The following is a 15,516-nucleotide window of genomic DNA, read 5'->3' on the forward strand; positions in this document are numbered from 1 at the left end:
AATAAAATAAATAAAATTATAATATAATATTAGATATACAATAAATAATATAATATTATAGTTTATTAATTATCTTGCTTTTTAGTCTGACACTGCACCAAACGCTTCACTAAGTTAGTCCAGTTTGTCTAGTCTAAGCCAATCCAGTTTAGTCCCTAAAGCTAATCAAGTCTGAGATAGTCCGGTGCAACAAACGCACCCGTAGAGTAATGCTAGGGAGACTAAATTTGTAGACAATTTTGAAAACTAAAAGACATGAAAGTTGATGATTGGTTTATTACTTAAACGTTGATAAACGTGTTTATTACACATTAGGTGGGAGGTTCTTGTATTAAGAAAACAAATGAACACTGCCACGTTGGGAAGGGATGCTCTCACAAGTATGACAAAGTGGTAGCAGCGTCAGCACCTATGTCAACCTTTGAAATGATGTCCCGTCAGCAAATGCAACGACAAAAGTGGACCCACTTCACTCAAGTACATTGGCATACATGGTCACACGCGGAGAAGAAAATGTAACCAAAGTCCAAGAGAGGAAGTGGAGGGAGTGAGTTCGACGTCATAGACTCGGAGTAGGCAATGGAGGAGGAGGATGCGTCCAGATTCATTCCGAACCCCCAAAGTAGCCAAAAAAAGGCAAAACCCCAAATGAGATGCCTTGAAAACAGGGCGCATGGTTGGCCATTTCCTCTTCCATTTAACCCTTCCCTCCCAGACCTCCGACATCTTATTCTTCTTTCAGGCAAATAATCAAACACCTGTCAGGTATTCTTTGCTTTCTCTTTCTCTATCTGTTTATTTGGGTTTTGGATTGCTGTTTGTTTGATGGGTCATGCTATATTTTTCGGTAGATTATAATGCTCCTAATGTAGGCTTTGACAATTGAGTTATTGGGATCCTGATCTTTTGTTGTTATTTTTAATATGGATTTTGAAATCATCATAGCTGTTAATGGTACATTGGGTTTGTTGTTCTTGGACAATAAATTACTTCTGCAATTTTTATTGCTTCGTAGTTTTCTTGTTCGTTTGAAATTCCTGAAAATTGCATATTGGGGGGGGGGGGGGGGCATGGAGAGAGGAGTTCTTACTATGGAGGAAAACCAAAATGGTAATATGGGTTGGTCATAGCTAGAGAGAAAGCAAACGGATTTTATGAAAATTATAGAGAAGTTGGGGAGGAAATTTTTTGGGATTAGAGTAAGATTTTGGCCGACATTCACCTCTCCCAGACCTTGCGTAAAGCGGGAGCCTTGTGCACTGGGTACGACCTTTAGAGTAAGATTTTGGATTCGTTTGCTGATATTCTTGCAGATTGGAGGGCTGCGCTTAAATAGTCTTTGTCATCCATGTTGATAGGAAATTGTCCTTTGTATTGCTTGTAGTGGAAACCTTTTCACAACTTTGATTCTTATGAAGCTGTTAATCAGTTCTGTTTCTTATAAATAAAAAAAGGTCGTACCCAGTGCACAAGGCTCCCGCTTTACGCAGGGTCTGGGAGAGGTGAATGTCGGCTAGCCTTACCCCCATTTATGGAGAGGCTGCTCCCAAGTCTCGAACCCGAGACCTACCGCTCATGGACGAAGGCACTTGCCATCGCACCAAGTGCGACCTCTTCTGTTTCTTATAAATAAAACGAAATAAAATTAATGGTGGAGCAAGCAACAACCCAACAATCAACTATTACACAACTAGTGTTAACTTTCTTTTGCAAATAGCTAATCTTATCCCCATTGCAATTTAATTGTAGTTTAAATTTAAGTAAGTGTTTATAAGTGTTTTCCCTCGTTGTAAATAATGAATTTGAGTACATTTTCTTACCTTTCAATGATTTTAGTGCGCTCAGTAGGACAGAACAGATAAGTAGATGTCTACTTTGAACAATTCAACAAATGTATTTTGGCAAGAATGTCAGATTGGGAAGGTCGATAGGCAGAAACTACTGAATCAAAAGGGATGTGTTGTATGGATTACTGGTCTCAGTGGCTCAGGTTATTTTCTTAACTGATTTGTTTATCCCTTCTTTTAAAGTTACACATACGAATCAATATATTTTTCATTAGCTAACATTTCTTCCCATACCTTCTGCTGTTGTGTTCCTTTTGTCCGACAGTAATGATTTTTATCAGAGATTTGCACAAAAACACAGTTAACTAACTGCATTTTGTTTTTGCCTGGCTTGGCAACTTGCTAATACGATATCAGCCCATTATTTGGCATGGTAGGAAAATTCTCAGTAGTCTTAATATGCGTGAGCAGTTACTTCGGTCAATCCTGGTGATTGTATGGAATTGCTTACATCATTTTGGAGAAAATTTTTTTATTTGGTTAGGGGCTCATGGGATGGTCAATACCTGTGACATGATTCAGAGGAGCAGAACCAATTCTTGCCTCTATCCTCAATGGTCAATCATATGCAAGAGAGATGTAGGTCATGTTTTTCTAACTTACCCTATGAGTTTGAGTCTTTGGTGGAAGCTGTTTAGGGAGTTTTTAGTAAGTTGGGTTTTTCCCCGTAATTGTTTCTCTTTTCTGTGACTCTGTCTGAGAAGAATAAATGACCATGGATGGGGAAGAAGGCCACAATTTTTTGGGGGGGATGCATAGTATTGCTTGTACTTCAGGTAGTCTGGCTAGAGAGAAAAAAAATTATTTTCAAAGATTTGCTGGCAGTGGGACAGACAAGTTATGGGATAAATTTTTGTTATCATCATTTTGGGCCTCGGTCTACAGGACTGATGGGGCATTATCTCATTCAAGCATTTGGTTAGATTGGAAAACTGCTATTTGTTAGGTTTTGTGTCTTGTGCTTATGTTTTAGCGTAAGAGAACATTTGTTTATGCCTCGTTTTTTGTTATCCATGTTGTGGCATTGTCCATACCACTTGTAATTTATTGTCTATTAAAAAAATCAGAAAATGTATGAGATCACACCGAAAGCATCTTGACTCACTCCTAGTCAACTAACACTTCACACACAGGAAGCAAGCTACAAGAAATTTGGTTTTTTTTCCCCTTTTTCAATTCACTCCAGTCTATGTATTCACTAAATGGCTTCTTGAACTCTTTTCTGGAATCAGGGAAAAGTACACTGGCATGCGCATTAAGTAGAGAACTACACTCTAGGGGAAAGTTGTCATATGTCCTTGATGGAGATAACCTTAGGCATGGTCTGAACAAGGATCTTGGTTTCAAAGCCGAAGACCGGGCTGAAAATATACGCAGAGTTGGTATGTTATTCTTGACAACAAACTATTTTGGTAGGAAACATAGATTATTTGTTCTCAGATAACACATAAGACATGCCAACCAATATTGGATATAGCCCACGCTGAGAATGTTGATTTGATTTGATTTTTCCTTTGTGGGGCCAAATGTATTCTGGCTTCATAATTCTTTGCCCTTACAACTTGACCATAGTGTGTCCATTGGTAATATTTAAACTAAATAAGTTTTCAATGTAGGGGAGGTAGCAAAACTCTTTGCAGATGCGGGATTGATTTGTATTGCTAGCCTCATATCTCCTTATAGGAAAGAACGAGATGCTTGCCGTGCAATGTTATCTGATGCAAACTTTATTGAGGCAAGACTTCATATGGTTCTTGTTCTTATAATCTGGTAAATGTGGTCCACCTATTTTAAACTACGAAGATTGACTTTATATTACTTCCATGTTAACAGGTTTTCATGAACATGCCCCTAGAATTATGTGAGTCAAGAGATGCAAAAGGCCTTTACAAGCTTGCACGTGCTGGAAAAGTTAAGGGTGTGTTTTCGAAACATATGTAACTCATATAATTTCTCCATTGGCATGGACAGACTGTTGGTCTATGCCATACTTCGGAGGGAAAGAGATAAAATTAATAAAAACAAATATAGAATCCCAATAAATGATTTGTATCATGAAATGACAGAATTTTAATATACCATAGTGTCACTTTCTATTCAAATAACAGTCTTTCCTTTTTCTTCTGGTCAATTTTCCAGTAATAGTTTTCAATTGCAGGTTTTACTGGAATAGATGACCCTTACGAGCCACCAGAGAAATGCGAGGTATGTATTTGGTGGAGTATAAAAACTAATGGCCATGTCGGCATGAATCTTCTATTACACATTGTTTAGTTTGGAGACATTATAAAATCACCAGTGTTCTTTTGGTGTTCCTTGTGTATGCAAATCAAACTGAAAACTTTACCCTTCTTTTGTCAGATAGAAATAGAACAAAAAAATGGAGTTTGCCCCATGCCTGCAGCCATGGCAGGCCAAGTAGTGTCCTACTTGGAGGTGAAAGGATTTCTTCAGGTTCAGTGACTTGCGTCTGTTCAACTTACCCTTTGCATACCTGGCAATGCGTCGCTTTGGAGTTAAGGATTTTATTAAGGTATGATTGGTTGGATCAACCTGGCTGGCACTAAGACGGCCCCGACAAGCTTTTGGTACTGCTTGCTAGGAATGAGTACATATTTTTGGCTAATATATTTTGTTTATAAGACTAATAGATAATACAGTTTTGAATTAGCAAAACATTTATGTGGCTAATTCTGATAATTATAATGGTATCAAAGTTCCATTTCCATGTTGGAGATTTTCATATGGTTTGATTTGTACCATCTTAAACTTGTGTGCATTCATCGAATTTTGACCTCGGATTTACAACATATATTTAGTCATTTACCTACATTGTCGGATAGTACATGAGTTTTGAATTCTACCATACGTTAATGTAGTGTTTCTTGGATCTTTTGGAACATGTTTGGGGCAATGTTGTTGGTTAAAACTGAATTGTAACTATTTCAGCAAATCTATGTCAATAAATCGCCTGCAATCCTGAGTGATTGAGTAGCCACCAAGTGCCTCACCTCCTCTTCTGCTCCCCTTTACACCACCTACAACGTCGGCTTCCCCTGCCTTCCTTGTCTCTCTTCTTCCTCCTCCTCGTCCGAAGATGTTTCCGATCTCTCCGCCTGCGCCACCAATTCGCACTCCGATTAGTTGAATTCAATGGAATTTATCCAGATGGCATTAGTGTAGAAAATCCCGTGTGTTTTTGTATGTTAGAAATCAGCAGCAGCTACATTTGGTCGACAATCTGGAAAAGGGTTTTATCAGAAATAGTCTCTGAAATTGACCCATCTCATCAAAATGATCTCTGAAATTGAAAATCGTTCAACGTAATCCAATCAGTTTAGGGTTAGAAAATAAGTAAGATTCCCTATTCTAAAACGATTGAGGAATCTTATACTTATAAGACATGTAACTACCGTTCATGTATTATAAATAGGCTCGTCGGGAGCTATTTATTCACACAACCAACCAAGAGAATACAAGAGTAGAGAGCCAAGAATAATAGAGTGATCTAGAGTCAGAAGTCTTCGTTTGGTCAGGCAGCTTAAGCTTCAGCCATGAGTAGACTTGAGAGAGTGATACTCTCCGAGAAGGTATTTCCATCATCATGAATGCGTCCATGGCAAAGGAACGTAACTTCACCGAGACTATTGAACTTCAGATTGGGCTGAAAAATTATGATCCTCAAAGAGACAAACGGTTCGGTGGTTCTGTAAGGTTGCCGCACATCCCTCGTCCAAAGATGAAGGTCTGGATGCTTGGAGATGCTCAGCATGTTGAGGAGGCTGAAAAGATTGGGTTGGACTATATGGACGTTGAAGGGCTAAAGAAGCTAAACAAGAACAAGAAGTTGGTTAAGAAGTTGGCAAAGAAATACCATGCCTTTTTGGCTTCAGAAGCCGTTATGAAGCAGATTCCCCATCTTCTGGGTCCTGGTCTCAACGAGGCAGGAAAATTTCCAACCCTTGTTAGTCACCAAGAATCCGTCGAGTCTAGGGTTTCCGAGACAAAAGCAACGATCAAGTTCCAACTGAAGAAGCTTGTTTGTATGGGAGTTGCTATAGGGAATGTGAGCATGGAAGAGAAGCAGATATTCCAGAACTTGCAATTGAGCGTTAACTTTCTGTATCGCTGTTGAAGAAAGATTGGCAAAATGTACGGTGCTTGAACCTAAGGACTAGTATGGGCAACCCATATCGCATCTATTAACTACGAACTCGTTTGAATGTTTTTTTGAAATGACCGAAAACATTCGTGGTGAAAATATATTTAGAACCAATCATTAGTGAAGATCAAATAAATCTTGAAAAAGCACTTAAAGTGCTTCCTGAAGAAGCACATATAAAGCACTTTAAATGCTTTTGAAACCTAAAAATATTTTCTCTATAAACGTTTTCAGTCATTTTAAAAGCATATCCAAATGTGTCATATTTTCGCTTATTCTCAAAGTTTTGAGGTTATTAAAGAATTATAGTTAATAGGATGTATGTTATCTGAATGGTACAGTTTCGATATTGGTTCGCTTTTACTTTGTTTAATGGTTATCGTCATGCAACGTTTGTCTTTCGAGTAGCTTATTTATAATTGTGTTACACAGTTTCGGTTTTTTCGTATGTGTCTCTGTACCTTTATACTTATATTTTTATTGTATATTAATGTAGAATATAACGGGTAAGCGTATCCAAATCTTTTAGGAATAAGTAACTATCGGCAGGAAACTATGTTTTTGACGAAAAAGACGAAAAAAAAGAAAAGAAGTAAAAAGTGGACAACCAAGTTCCAACCATTTACGAATAAAAAAGACAGTTAGAGAGTTTGGTCGCGGGGCGTGTGAAAGAAGAGAGAGATGTTGAAGACTCTGGTGACGCCTTGGCAGGGGCAGACCTTCCTACTCTCCCGCTTTAATGGCCATAATAACCTCCACTCCCCTCTCATCTTACAATTTCGCCCCTCTTCCACCTTCTTCTCCTCCCCAACCACTCTTCCTCGTAGTTTATCAATGGCCGCCGCCGCCGCTCAGTCATCTACTCAGGTACCCTTGTCTTATGATTCCAGCGAAAACAAATGAACCCCAATTTTATAATTTTATTTTCTGATTGGTTTTTTGATTTTTTGATTATATATATTTGTATCTAATTTTGCGATGAATGAATGAATGATTTCGAAATTAAGTGAGAAAAAAATTGATGTAAATTTGTTAATTTTAAGCTTTAATTTTAATTGTTCTTGTTGAATCAGAGTGTTGCAGCTGGTGATGATGCCAATGTTTTTCAGTTGATTCAATCTCATCAGGTAAAGTTTAATACTTGGTAAAATTTGATGTGAAGTTGAACGCTTGTACTGCATCACATGTCCATATTCAAAGGTTCTACATAAATAATGTACTATTGCTATTAGACTATAAGTGTAGGAAATTGAATGTGGGAATGTAGGATTTGGCTCTGTTGAATTTTGGTTGTTGTTACAGGAAAAGGCTGCTCGGCTTCCCCCAGTTGAGGAAATCCGAACTCTACTTGATCGTAGTGTTCGTGGAACACTCTCCACTTTTTCTCAGGTTTCTATATCAGTGTTTTTCGTTCTTTTCTTAAATGAATTTTTGTTTCATTGCTATTTGATTCTAGATTAGTGCATGACCTTCTTGCACTTTGTAAGCAGTAGACTGGTCAATTAGTATTCTTGGTCTAGTGTGGAGATTATGAGAATGAACTACCAGATAGCAATCCTATTTAGATTAGATGTCTCCCAGTCTATGATTAAGGGTAGGCCTACTAATCATCCATCAGAAAGGCATATTATTTCATGGATTTGGATGCACTTATGTAAATCTCTCTTTCTTTAACCAGTAATTGCGCGAAAGTAATATTATCTCACATATATGTCAGTTCCTCTCACTAGTGATTAGGCTTTTGGAAGTTTATGCACGGTGTAGTCTTTGTGGTGGTTCTCATAATAACATACACCATGAGTATTGGGGCTATTGGCCTTGTGGAGCATCATAATTCTTTCTTACAAAATTTGGGATGAAGCAATCAAAGTTTGATTCCCAACAAGTTAATGATGTTGAAGTTCTGTTGAAATTATTTTTATTTTTGAATAAAATTAATTTTAGGACACACTGGTGGTCGGTGATGAAAAGTGTGCAAAAAAACATGTAATTGCGCTACAAAATCATGATGCTGGACCAAAGTACGTGGTTGGGGAATAGATAGTACTTTTCTTTTAACAGTCATAGAGTGTTATCATTTTATGACCTCGAGTATATTCCCATTAACCACTCTGGTTGATTGATGTTTATGGTATTTATTACTTCAACGACCTTGTTGTTCTTATTTCATTTTCTTTGGTTTTCTTTAATGTGCAGAAGCATGAGGGTTATCCATCAGGATCAATGGTTGACTTTGCATGTGATGCAGATGGATCTCCAATATTAGCAGTTAGCAGCTTGGCAGTTCATACTAAGGTTTGTTGGATTTAACTTTGAACTCATTGTTGTACTGGGGTGAATAACAATTCTTGTAAACCTCAAAATAACAAATCTCTGATACCACTTGTTGAGTTTTAGAAGTACAAACTCAGTTTCAAAGGAGAAATCACACCACACAGCAATACACAATTGCACTTATAGATAGGCAGTAAAAATTATGTTCATGAGTTTTATGTGGTTCAGCAAGTTCTCCCTACATCGGGTACATCCATGAGGGATCTTTCTTCTTCATAAGGAATATAACGAATGCAAGACAGTTTGAATTAAATCAACACAACCCTAATGCAAAGTTAAACTCTGATACACTCACTATTTCAATGCCCCAGAAAACACACTCTCTCCGAAGAGATTTTTGCTCTTACACAATGTTCACTCAAGCTAAAATTGGAACTAAGCTGCAATATATTATCTAGATGCATAGGCAGCATCCTTTCTTCACTTGAAATGATGCTAACCTTCTTTCATACGGAAGGAAGACTGCAGAAGCATTATGTGTTAAACTTCCAATCTGTTCCATATGATTTTCCCTAGAAACATGTACCCCTTCCAAGCATGGAAACCAGCCTAGTAAAATAAGCTGCTACTTTATCACTGTATGAATCTCTCTGCATGTTAATCTCACCGATATCAACAATGCCATATCATATCATATCATGCTTTTTTTTTTTGTTGATTCAATAGGACCTTTCCCTTAATCCCAAGTGCTCATTGCTTGTGGCTAGAGACCCTGAAGATAGGACTGATTTGGTGGTCACGCTGCATGGTGATGCTATTCCTGTAAGTAATGGCTACTTTTCTACTTTTGGATAGTGTTTGAAGTGCTCTCTCTCTCTCACACTCTCTCCCTCTCCCTCTCCCTCCCTCTCTCTCTGTCTGGTTGCAAACAAGTGAAAATGGGTGTTCTTTTGTGAACAATTATTTAGGTTTCCGAGAAGGATCAAGCAGCCATACGCACTGCATATTTGGCTAAGCATCCCAATGCATTCTGGGTAACATTCTTGTTCCGAAGCATAATTAATGTATATGGATGATACGTTGCAGCAAATTTTATAGTCAGTATTAAATAATCACGTACAATCTGAAGGTTGACTTTGGCGACTTCCAATTCATGCGCATTGAACCAAAAGTTGTGCGATACGTGTCAGGGGTTGCAACAGCCTTATTAGGATCAGGAGGTACTTTAATTTTTTCTAATGTTTGTAGTTCAATCTTTTTTGGTGTCTTGTCACTCTTGGAAAAGATAATTTCGTACTCTGTAGATGACTTTTGAAACGGATATACCAAGGCTTTGTTCTTTTTCTGTTTATAGCACCTCTTATTGATATTTTATTTACAAAATATTTGTTACCTTTATTTCATATTTTTCTGTTTTCTTAACATTCGCTACTTTTACTTTCAGAGTTCAGAAGTGAGGAGTATAAGGCTGCAAAAGTTGATCCAATTGCTCAGTTTTCAAAGCCTGTTGCAGTACTAACTCCTTAACTAGTATTACATGCTTTATGGTTCATCTTAATATGAATTGTTCGTCTTTTCTAATAGAATCTTAAAACTATTGCTTCCCAGTCTCACATGAACAGGGATCATGCTGACGATACAAAAGCCATTGTGCAACACTCGACGTCGATTCTGGTAATTTCAACTGTTATAACCTAATATTATTAAGTCGAAAGGTGTTTCTTTTATTTTTTCATCTTTTCCTTCTCAATATAGGGGATGTCAACTTTGCTCACATTAGTTGAAACTAAACCAATGAATATGGTGTCAATATTGTGCCAATACATGTTGTGTATGCCAGGCTGACACTTCGGAAGGATTCTGCATGAATTGCCCAGATCCATATATGAATTTTGGAATTTTGGAATAATACAAGATATGAACATATAGATAGACGGGTGGGGAAAGTTTAGTTTGATGCAAGGTGATTTTGTTTTTCGGCAGGTGGACTCTGCTTACATTTTGGACTTGGATAGCCTGGGTTTCAATGTTAAGGTAACTACCAATCTTTAACATTTCATTGCTAATAGCCATCCTTTATATGTTTTTTTTCTAAAGCATTTGTCTCTATGCTGCAAATAAGGTTTTGTGCTTGAAATATTACACATCACCAATAAAATTTCTTCCATTTTGACATGATATTTTTCGGACTTTATTATTCTCATTTTAGGCTGGCTATCAGGGTGATAATTTCAAGCTCCGCATACCTTTTCCTAGACGTGCAGAGAATCGAAAGTGAGACCTCTCATTTATATGAATATTCCTCTTTTTGTGGAAGTCAAGATTTATCTTTGATTTATTTGTGCTTCAGCTATTCCAGATTCTACAGGGTTTTTTATGTTAATGTACTACTGCATAGATCATGGTATAATTGTCCGTCACATTGGTCAGAGGATATAGTTATTTGTTTTTTCTGGTTGAAATGTTCTTACTGCATACTTTGAGTTGGTTTAAATTTTTTCTAAGAAGTTGGATTTTATTTCTCTCTTTTTAGGGATGTGAAGACTTTAATAGTGGAGATGCTTCAGGCTGCAAAGCCTTAAGTTAGTTAATCTCGCAGTATATAAGAAGGTGCGCGTATCTAAATTTCGAATGATGCAATTGCCCATAGAGTCGTCTTGTTTTGAGATGTTCTTATCCTGTTTTACTTTGTAGGATGTTTGCCATCACAGAGATGGAAAAAATTGAACTCGGAAGAGGTGAACTGAGATATTCGTTGCAGAAGTTTGCTTGTTTCTATGCCCGGAAAGAAAGTCTACATAATAGTAAGAATCATGGTTGCGGCATCCACATAAACTGCTTCCAAACTTGTAATCGTGTAGCGTGAAAAGCGATATTGCATAGTGCATACGTAGAATACAGACTGTAAAATCTTCCGCCTTATCCTTGTTTGTTTGACAGATTGTGTAAAGAAAAAATTATTATCGACCTCAATGAGAATTGAACATACAAGAAGTTGGGGTCTAAGTGCTCTTATGGATAATGTCCAGATGGATCATGCAATATTGCAATTTAAGAATACGCTTGGAACCAGCAACCCCACTGTGTTTTTCGCTTGACGGATGCCTTAGCTTCTGCGGGGCGCACTCTTCCGAATTCGAAGTTGCTTTGGGTGTTGGTTGCCCTAGGGTTTTTGCATTGGGTTCATTAGGTTTTCCGAGTCATTATTTTGATAGATACCAAATCTGCCATTCGAGTAGCTTCGCGTTTCAACTCAGAAACCCAGGGCTTTGTCCTGTATCCACCTAGTGTGTCGCATTGCAGCGGTAGCCCCCCCATATTTAGGACTTCGGAGAAATTCTAGGGTAAGGATTCCGGTGCCGCATCACCCGTCCTCCCAAGACATTCCGAGGACCCCTGCATTCGGTTCGCGACACAGAAGCCCCTTCCCGGAAAATCTCTCCGTATTTACACAATACATTTGACCATAACTATTTGTGACCATAAAAATAATCCACGGCTGATAATATAAAATTACCATCCAAGAATCTGACCAACGAAAAAAGAATTGATTGATACATTGCTCACAGTTGTATACAACACATAATTTAGTAATTTACGATAACCCCTTTTACTCTAACAAAAGCCTAACCACTCCACATACATTTCACATTCATCTTCTAAACAAAACAAAGAAAACAGTCTTCTGCTTCAGCAACCCATCACTCCGAGTCGGTTTCCAGGCTCCCCATAGCCTTCAATCCTCTTGATTTCTGCATCATTCAAACATCAACCAAATATCAGAATACGAATACAAATACAAATACCCCTCGAAAATAAAGAAAAATGATGCAGCAAATTATGAGATAAGTCCAGTTCAACTACCTTCTTAGTACTTTTCTTCTCCCTAACTTCATATCTCTCTTGGCACATATCAGTCAGCCATGCACCGGGACTCACCAACTACAAACCAACCAAAATTGGTATCAGAAGCTAAAATTAAACCCGCATAGCCACACAAGGAAAATAAAATCCACTTTCATATCTATTAATTAGCAGAGAAACTAACAGGAGGGCTTACAAGTAAGCTTCTTTGGATGAGTTTGGCCCTTTTCTTGGGTCTCTGGGGAAGTTTACAACCCTTCATGGCCAAAAAGTCCTCTTCTTTCTCTTTGCTCGACAAAGTGATGTACAGCTTTGGCCAAACAAGCCCCCGGTCCTCAACATTGTTTCCGTCCATCATAACCTTCCCATTCCCATTCCCGTTACAACTCTCATCCACACCCACAGATCCCACACCCACAGATCCTCTTCTGGTGTAGTACCTTTCCTCCTTCTCCGGTGAAGATGACTTTCGGTTCCCGTCAGAATTCCTGTAACCAAACCAAACCAAACAGACCCACAAACTAAATTTAGTAAATTAGAAAGACAAAAAAAAAAAAAACACAGGTTGACAACTACAAGTTTCATAACAAAACACTTCAAAAGCTCAATTAGAGAACAAAACAACCCTGAACTGCTCGACAACGGCTCCACTTATCATGTTCCGATTGATTCTTAATTGCAAAACTCCTCATATATTAAATCCAATAACATTGAAACCTTTTAAACTGATCTTTTCTCTTTGTCCAAAAAATATATTTTTTCTGTTAGAGAAATGATTTGCGTGCACCCATTTTCTCCTTGTACACACCAGCTGAATACTCATGTCGCTTTGTTCTCATTTCATCTGTTCAATCCAAAGGCAGGGGTGTGCAGAAATCACTTCTCTTCTGTTATCAATTCCGTTTCTCCGGAAAATAACTCACCTCCCTTCGATTCGTCGGAGAAAAGGTTGAGGAATTATATTAATACAGTAATACTTGGGATCCAAATAATAACACAAAAGAAAATCCATGTAAAAACGAGCACATAACAAAAGAAATTGGCTCATATTCTCTGCTTATTTCTTTTCCTTTAGTTTCTCGTAAAACCACACAGGTGGTAGGCGTGAGCCAGAGAAATCATGTGAAATTTTCTGACCTGGTAAGGCGATTGGATTGAAAACCAGAGATGTCTTTTCCGGAAGTGGAGACCGCAAAGCGATGAATCCGAGACGATGTGATTGTCCTGCACATGCCACCATTGAATTTGAATCTCTCGGCTGAGATTTCCGAGCCTTTGACTCTCACACATCTGAGCCTCTTCCTGTTCCCCCACTGCAGGAAAAACTCAGGTTCTGAAGCTCTCTGATTATTCCTCTCTTCCTCCGTCTCCATACCTGCAAAAATAAATTCAGAAATTAAATATAAAAAAAATAAAAATAAAAACTTGCATCTTCCCAAATGAAACCCAGAAGTGAATAATCAAAATTTTACCAGTTGAAGGAAGCTTACGATGAGATGTTTAAATGTAAATTACAGAACTTTGAGGATTTTCCAGCAAATTTCACCAAGACGACGAAAGCCCAGATGGAGATGGAGATTCTTCTTCTGTAAATCTCGCTTCTCCGCCTCCTCCGTCTTTGCTGTTGTTCTGGTGTTGCTCTCTGTTTTTCTCCTCTCAAGTTTTTGTGAATTATTTCTTCTTGTTCTTCTTCTTCTTCCTTTCCTGTCTGTTGTTTCTCCGTCCTCCTCTTTCTCTCTCTTGCATTTCTCGTTTTATCCTTTGCGTCGGCCGGACAATAAAAAAAACTGAAGATTACTGTAACCGTTAGATTCAACATCAACGGTTTCGATGCGTAAGGATTTTGGGTCCCTGATTTTGGAGCCCAAAATGAAATTGGATTTGCATATTTGCTTTTGGGTTTAGCATGAGTGTCGAGTCGAACCCAAACGGAAATGCACCGATGTCCCCGTCGGCCCTTCAAGGAGAGTAGATTGTGGCCACTCTGGTGACCATGAGTGGGCTTTTACTAATTGCTCGAGGTTCTCCTTGTCACAATTCATACTAGTTTGGTACTGTGATACTTTTATAAAAAATGGGTATAAAAAAAAAAAGGGATCTCGCTTCTCTGCCCTCCCACTTCTCATACACTCTCATCCCATCCTATTTGTGCGGTCACGGTTAAGTCACGTCAACATTTTATATTACTATTATTTTTTGTCTTATTATCTCTAAAAAAAAAATCAATATAAAATGTTGACGTAGCTTAACTGTTATTGCACAAAATAGAAGGGGATGAGAGTGTATGGGAAGTGGGAGGGCAAAGAAGCCGGGTCCAAAAAGCTGAGCTCAAAAAGGTGTTTGGTAAACACTTAAAAACAACTTATTTTCACAGTTTTGGGTAAAAAAAAAAGCTGAAAACGTGAAGCAGCAAAAATGAGCTTATTCTCACAGCACAGCAGAAGCAATTTTTCTTCAAAGCACAGTCATATCAAACCAACCCTTCATCTTCAAATAATATTTATCCACTCTTTGTTTTCTACACTAATGTTTACAACAGGCCATTGATTTTTGTTTGCTTTATTCGACCCTAAAACTGGAGGTCTTAAGTTTGAAAATCGTTGCTAGTGTGGAAGCCAGACTTGTAGTTAGATGGAGACTGAAATACCTCTGTGAGTATTCCCGACTTCTGGTAAGGGTGGATAATAGTAGCTTGCCACTAGTTGTCTCACTTTCTATAAAAAAAATGGTAGAAACATAAGTATGCATAGAGATAATAATAGTGTGTGAAAATTATTTTCCCTATCGAACTCTATAAATTCAGTTCGTGGCCTAAGAGTTTGTTACATAAAAAGTAGTATGATGTGAATTAGTTTTTGACCATTTTTTCAACATTAACTTATGTTATATCTAATGTTGAGAGTGATGATGATCACCATCATATATGATATATCTATGTTTATTGAAAGAAAGAATCTATCAATAATGTTTAAGGAAGTGAACAAAGTTTAAGAATTCCATTTTCATGTTATGTAATATTAAATATCACGAGCATTGGATAATCTGAATTCACGAAATCACAATAAAAATATTAATTCAAACTAATTCAGATCTCTAAGGGAAGAATTTTGCCAAGTTTTGTGTGGTGATTTAAGTTTTGTCGATGAACCATGCATTTGAAGATGCAAGTTGTTTCATATGACTGTCTTTACCTAAATTTCAAGATGCGTTCTCTCTCTTTCTCTCTCTCTCTCTGTGTTTTCTGTTACTCTCTAGAAGATGATTTTGGTGCCTCCAAGTGGCAGCTTGTCGTGCCTTGACGACCTTTTTTATGTCAAGTGCTTGACTTGGTGCCCTACAGGATCTTAAATGGCAAAACCTCTCTTCTTA

At 37.8% G+C, this 15,516-nt stretch overlaps 4 protein-coding genes across 8 annotated transcripts; 3 read left to right on the forward strand and 1 right to left on the reverse strand.

Annotated features, from left to right (window-relative positions):
* Positions 1-315: 315 nt before the first annotated feature.
* LOC103453878 (adenylyl-sulfate kinase 3) lies at positions 316-4,575 on the forward strand. Of its 4 annotated transcripts, XM_070812576.1 has the most exons (8): positions 541-765; positions 1,837-1,990; positions 2,332-2,426; positions 3,080-3,229; positions 3,464-3,582; positions 3,681-3,765; positions 4,006-4,052; positions 4,209-4,575. In XM_070812576.1, exons 3-8 carry the CDS (start codon positions 2,402-2,404, stop codon positions 4,308-4,310), a joined length of 528 nt encoding a protein of 175 aa, XP_070668677.1. In that variant the 5' UTR covers positions 541-765; positions 1,837-1,990; positions 2,332-2,401; the 3' UTR covers positions 4,311-4,575. The 4 variants fall into 4 exon arrangements, with proteins under 4 accessions (XP_028948544.1, XP_028948545.1, XP_070668677.1 ...); XM_029092711.2 differs by lacking the exon at positions 2,332-2,426 and having other exon boundaries at positions 316-765; positions 1,846-1,990; XM_029092712.2 differs by lacking the exon at positions 2,332-2,426 and having other exon boundaries at positions 508-765.
* A 720-nt stretch (positions 4,576-5,295) lies between these two features.
* LOC103453957 (large ribosomal subunit protein uL1z-like) lies at positions 5,296-6,053 on the forward strand. Its single transcript, XM_017337252.3, has one exon. The coding sequence runs from the start codon at positions 5,452-5,454 to the stop codon at positions 5,980-5,982; it is 531 nt and encodes a 176-aa protein (XP_017192741.3). The 5' UTR covers positions 5,296-5,451; the 3' UTR covers positions 5,983-6,053.
* A 483-nt stretch (positions 6,054-6,536) lies between these two features.
* LOC103453879 (glutamyl-tRNA reductase-binding protein, chloroplastic-like) lies at positions 6,537-11,289 on the forward strand. Its single transcript, XM_008393469.4, has 13 exons — positions 6,537-6,876; positions 7,083-7,136; positions 7,312-7,398; positions 8,206-8,304; positions 9,010-9,105; positions 9,252-9,317; positions 9,413-9,503; positions 9,728-9,795; positions 9,892-9,957; positions 10,267-10,317; positions 10,493-10,557; positions 10,817-10,893; positions 10,978-11,289. The coding sequence occupies exons 1-12, from the start codon at positions 6,691-6,693 to the stop codon at positions 10,863-10,865; spliced, it is 978 nt and encodes a 325-aa protein (XP_008391691.3). The 5' UTR covers positions 6,537-6,690; the 3' UTR covers positions 10,866-10,893; positions 10,978-11,289.
* Positions 11,290-11,812: 523 nt separating this feature from the next.
* On the reverse strand, positions 11,813-13,902 carry LOC103453880 (uncharacterized). Of its 2 annotated transcripts, none has more exons than XM_008393470.4 (5): positions 13,638-13,902; positions 13,285-13,522; positions 12,344-12,635; positions 12,148-12,225; positions 11,813-12,035 (listed from the first exon to the last, which is right to left on the reverse strand). In XM_008393470.4, the coding sequence occupies exons 2-5, from the start codon at positions 13,518-13,520 to the stop codon at positions 11,985-11,987; spliced, it is 657 nt and encodes a 218-aa protein (XP_008391692.1). In that variant the 5' UTR covers positions 13,521-13,522; positions 13,638-13,902; the 3' UTR covers positions 11,813-11,984. The 2 variants fall into 2 exon arrangements, with proteins under 2 accessions (XP_008391692.1, XP_008391693.1); XM_008393471.4 differs by having other exon boundaries at positions 13,620-13,875.
* Positions 13,903-15,516: the final 1,614 nt, after the last annotated feature.

The sequence above is a fragment of the Malus domestica genome, chromosome 14, assembly GCF_042453785.1.
Source record: "Malus domestica chromosome 14, GDT2T_hap1".
Classification (NCBI taxonomy): domain Eukaryota; kingdom Viridiplantae; phylum Streptophyta; class Magnoliopsida; order Rosales; family Rosaceae; genus Malus; species Malus domestica.

Bases quoted from the DNA above. Each gene is read 5' to 3' on its own strand.
- LOC103453878 (XM_029092711.2), top strand. From the start codon at position 1,867: ATGTCTACTTTGAACAATTCAACAAATGTATTTTGGCAAGAATGTCAG. The intron at 3,230-3,463 runs GTATGTTATTCT...TTTTCAATGTAG, and splicing joins TGAAAATATACGCAGAGTTG to GGGAGGTAGCAAAACTCTTT. The intron at 3,583-3,680 runs GCAAGACTTCAT...CCATGTTAACAG, and splicing joins CTGATGCAAACTTTATTGAG to GTTTTCATGAACATGCCCCT.
- LOC103453957 (XM_017337252.3), top strand. From the start codon at position 5,452: ATGAATGCGTCCATGGCAAAGGAACGTAACTTCACCGAGACTATTGAA.
- LOC103453879 (XM_008393469.4), top strand. From the start codon at position 6,691: ATGTTGAAGACTCTGGTGACGCCTTGGCAGGGGCAGACCTTCCTACTC. The intron at 6,877-7,082 runs GTACCCTTGTCT...TTGTTGAATCAG, and splicing joins CCGCTCAGTCATCTACTCAG to AGTGTTGCAGCTGGTGATGA. The intron at 9,796-9,891 runs GTACTAACTCCT...ATTGCTTCCCAG, and splicing joins AGTTTTCAAAGCCTGTTGCA to TCTCACATGAACAGGGATCA.
- LOC103453880 (XM_008393470.4), bottom strand. From the start codon at position 13,520: ATGGAGACGGAGGAAGAGAGGAATAATCAGAGAGCTTCAGAACCTGAG. The intron at 12,636-13,284 runs GTCAGAAAATTT...GTTTGGTTACAG, and splicing joins CAATCCAATCGCCTTACCAG to GAATTCTGACGGGAACCGAA. The intron at 12,036-12,147 runs GTAGTTGAACTG...TGAATGATGCAG, and splicing joins AGAAGAAAAGTACTAAGAAG to AAATCAAGAGGATTGAAGGC.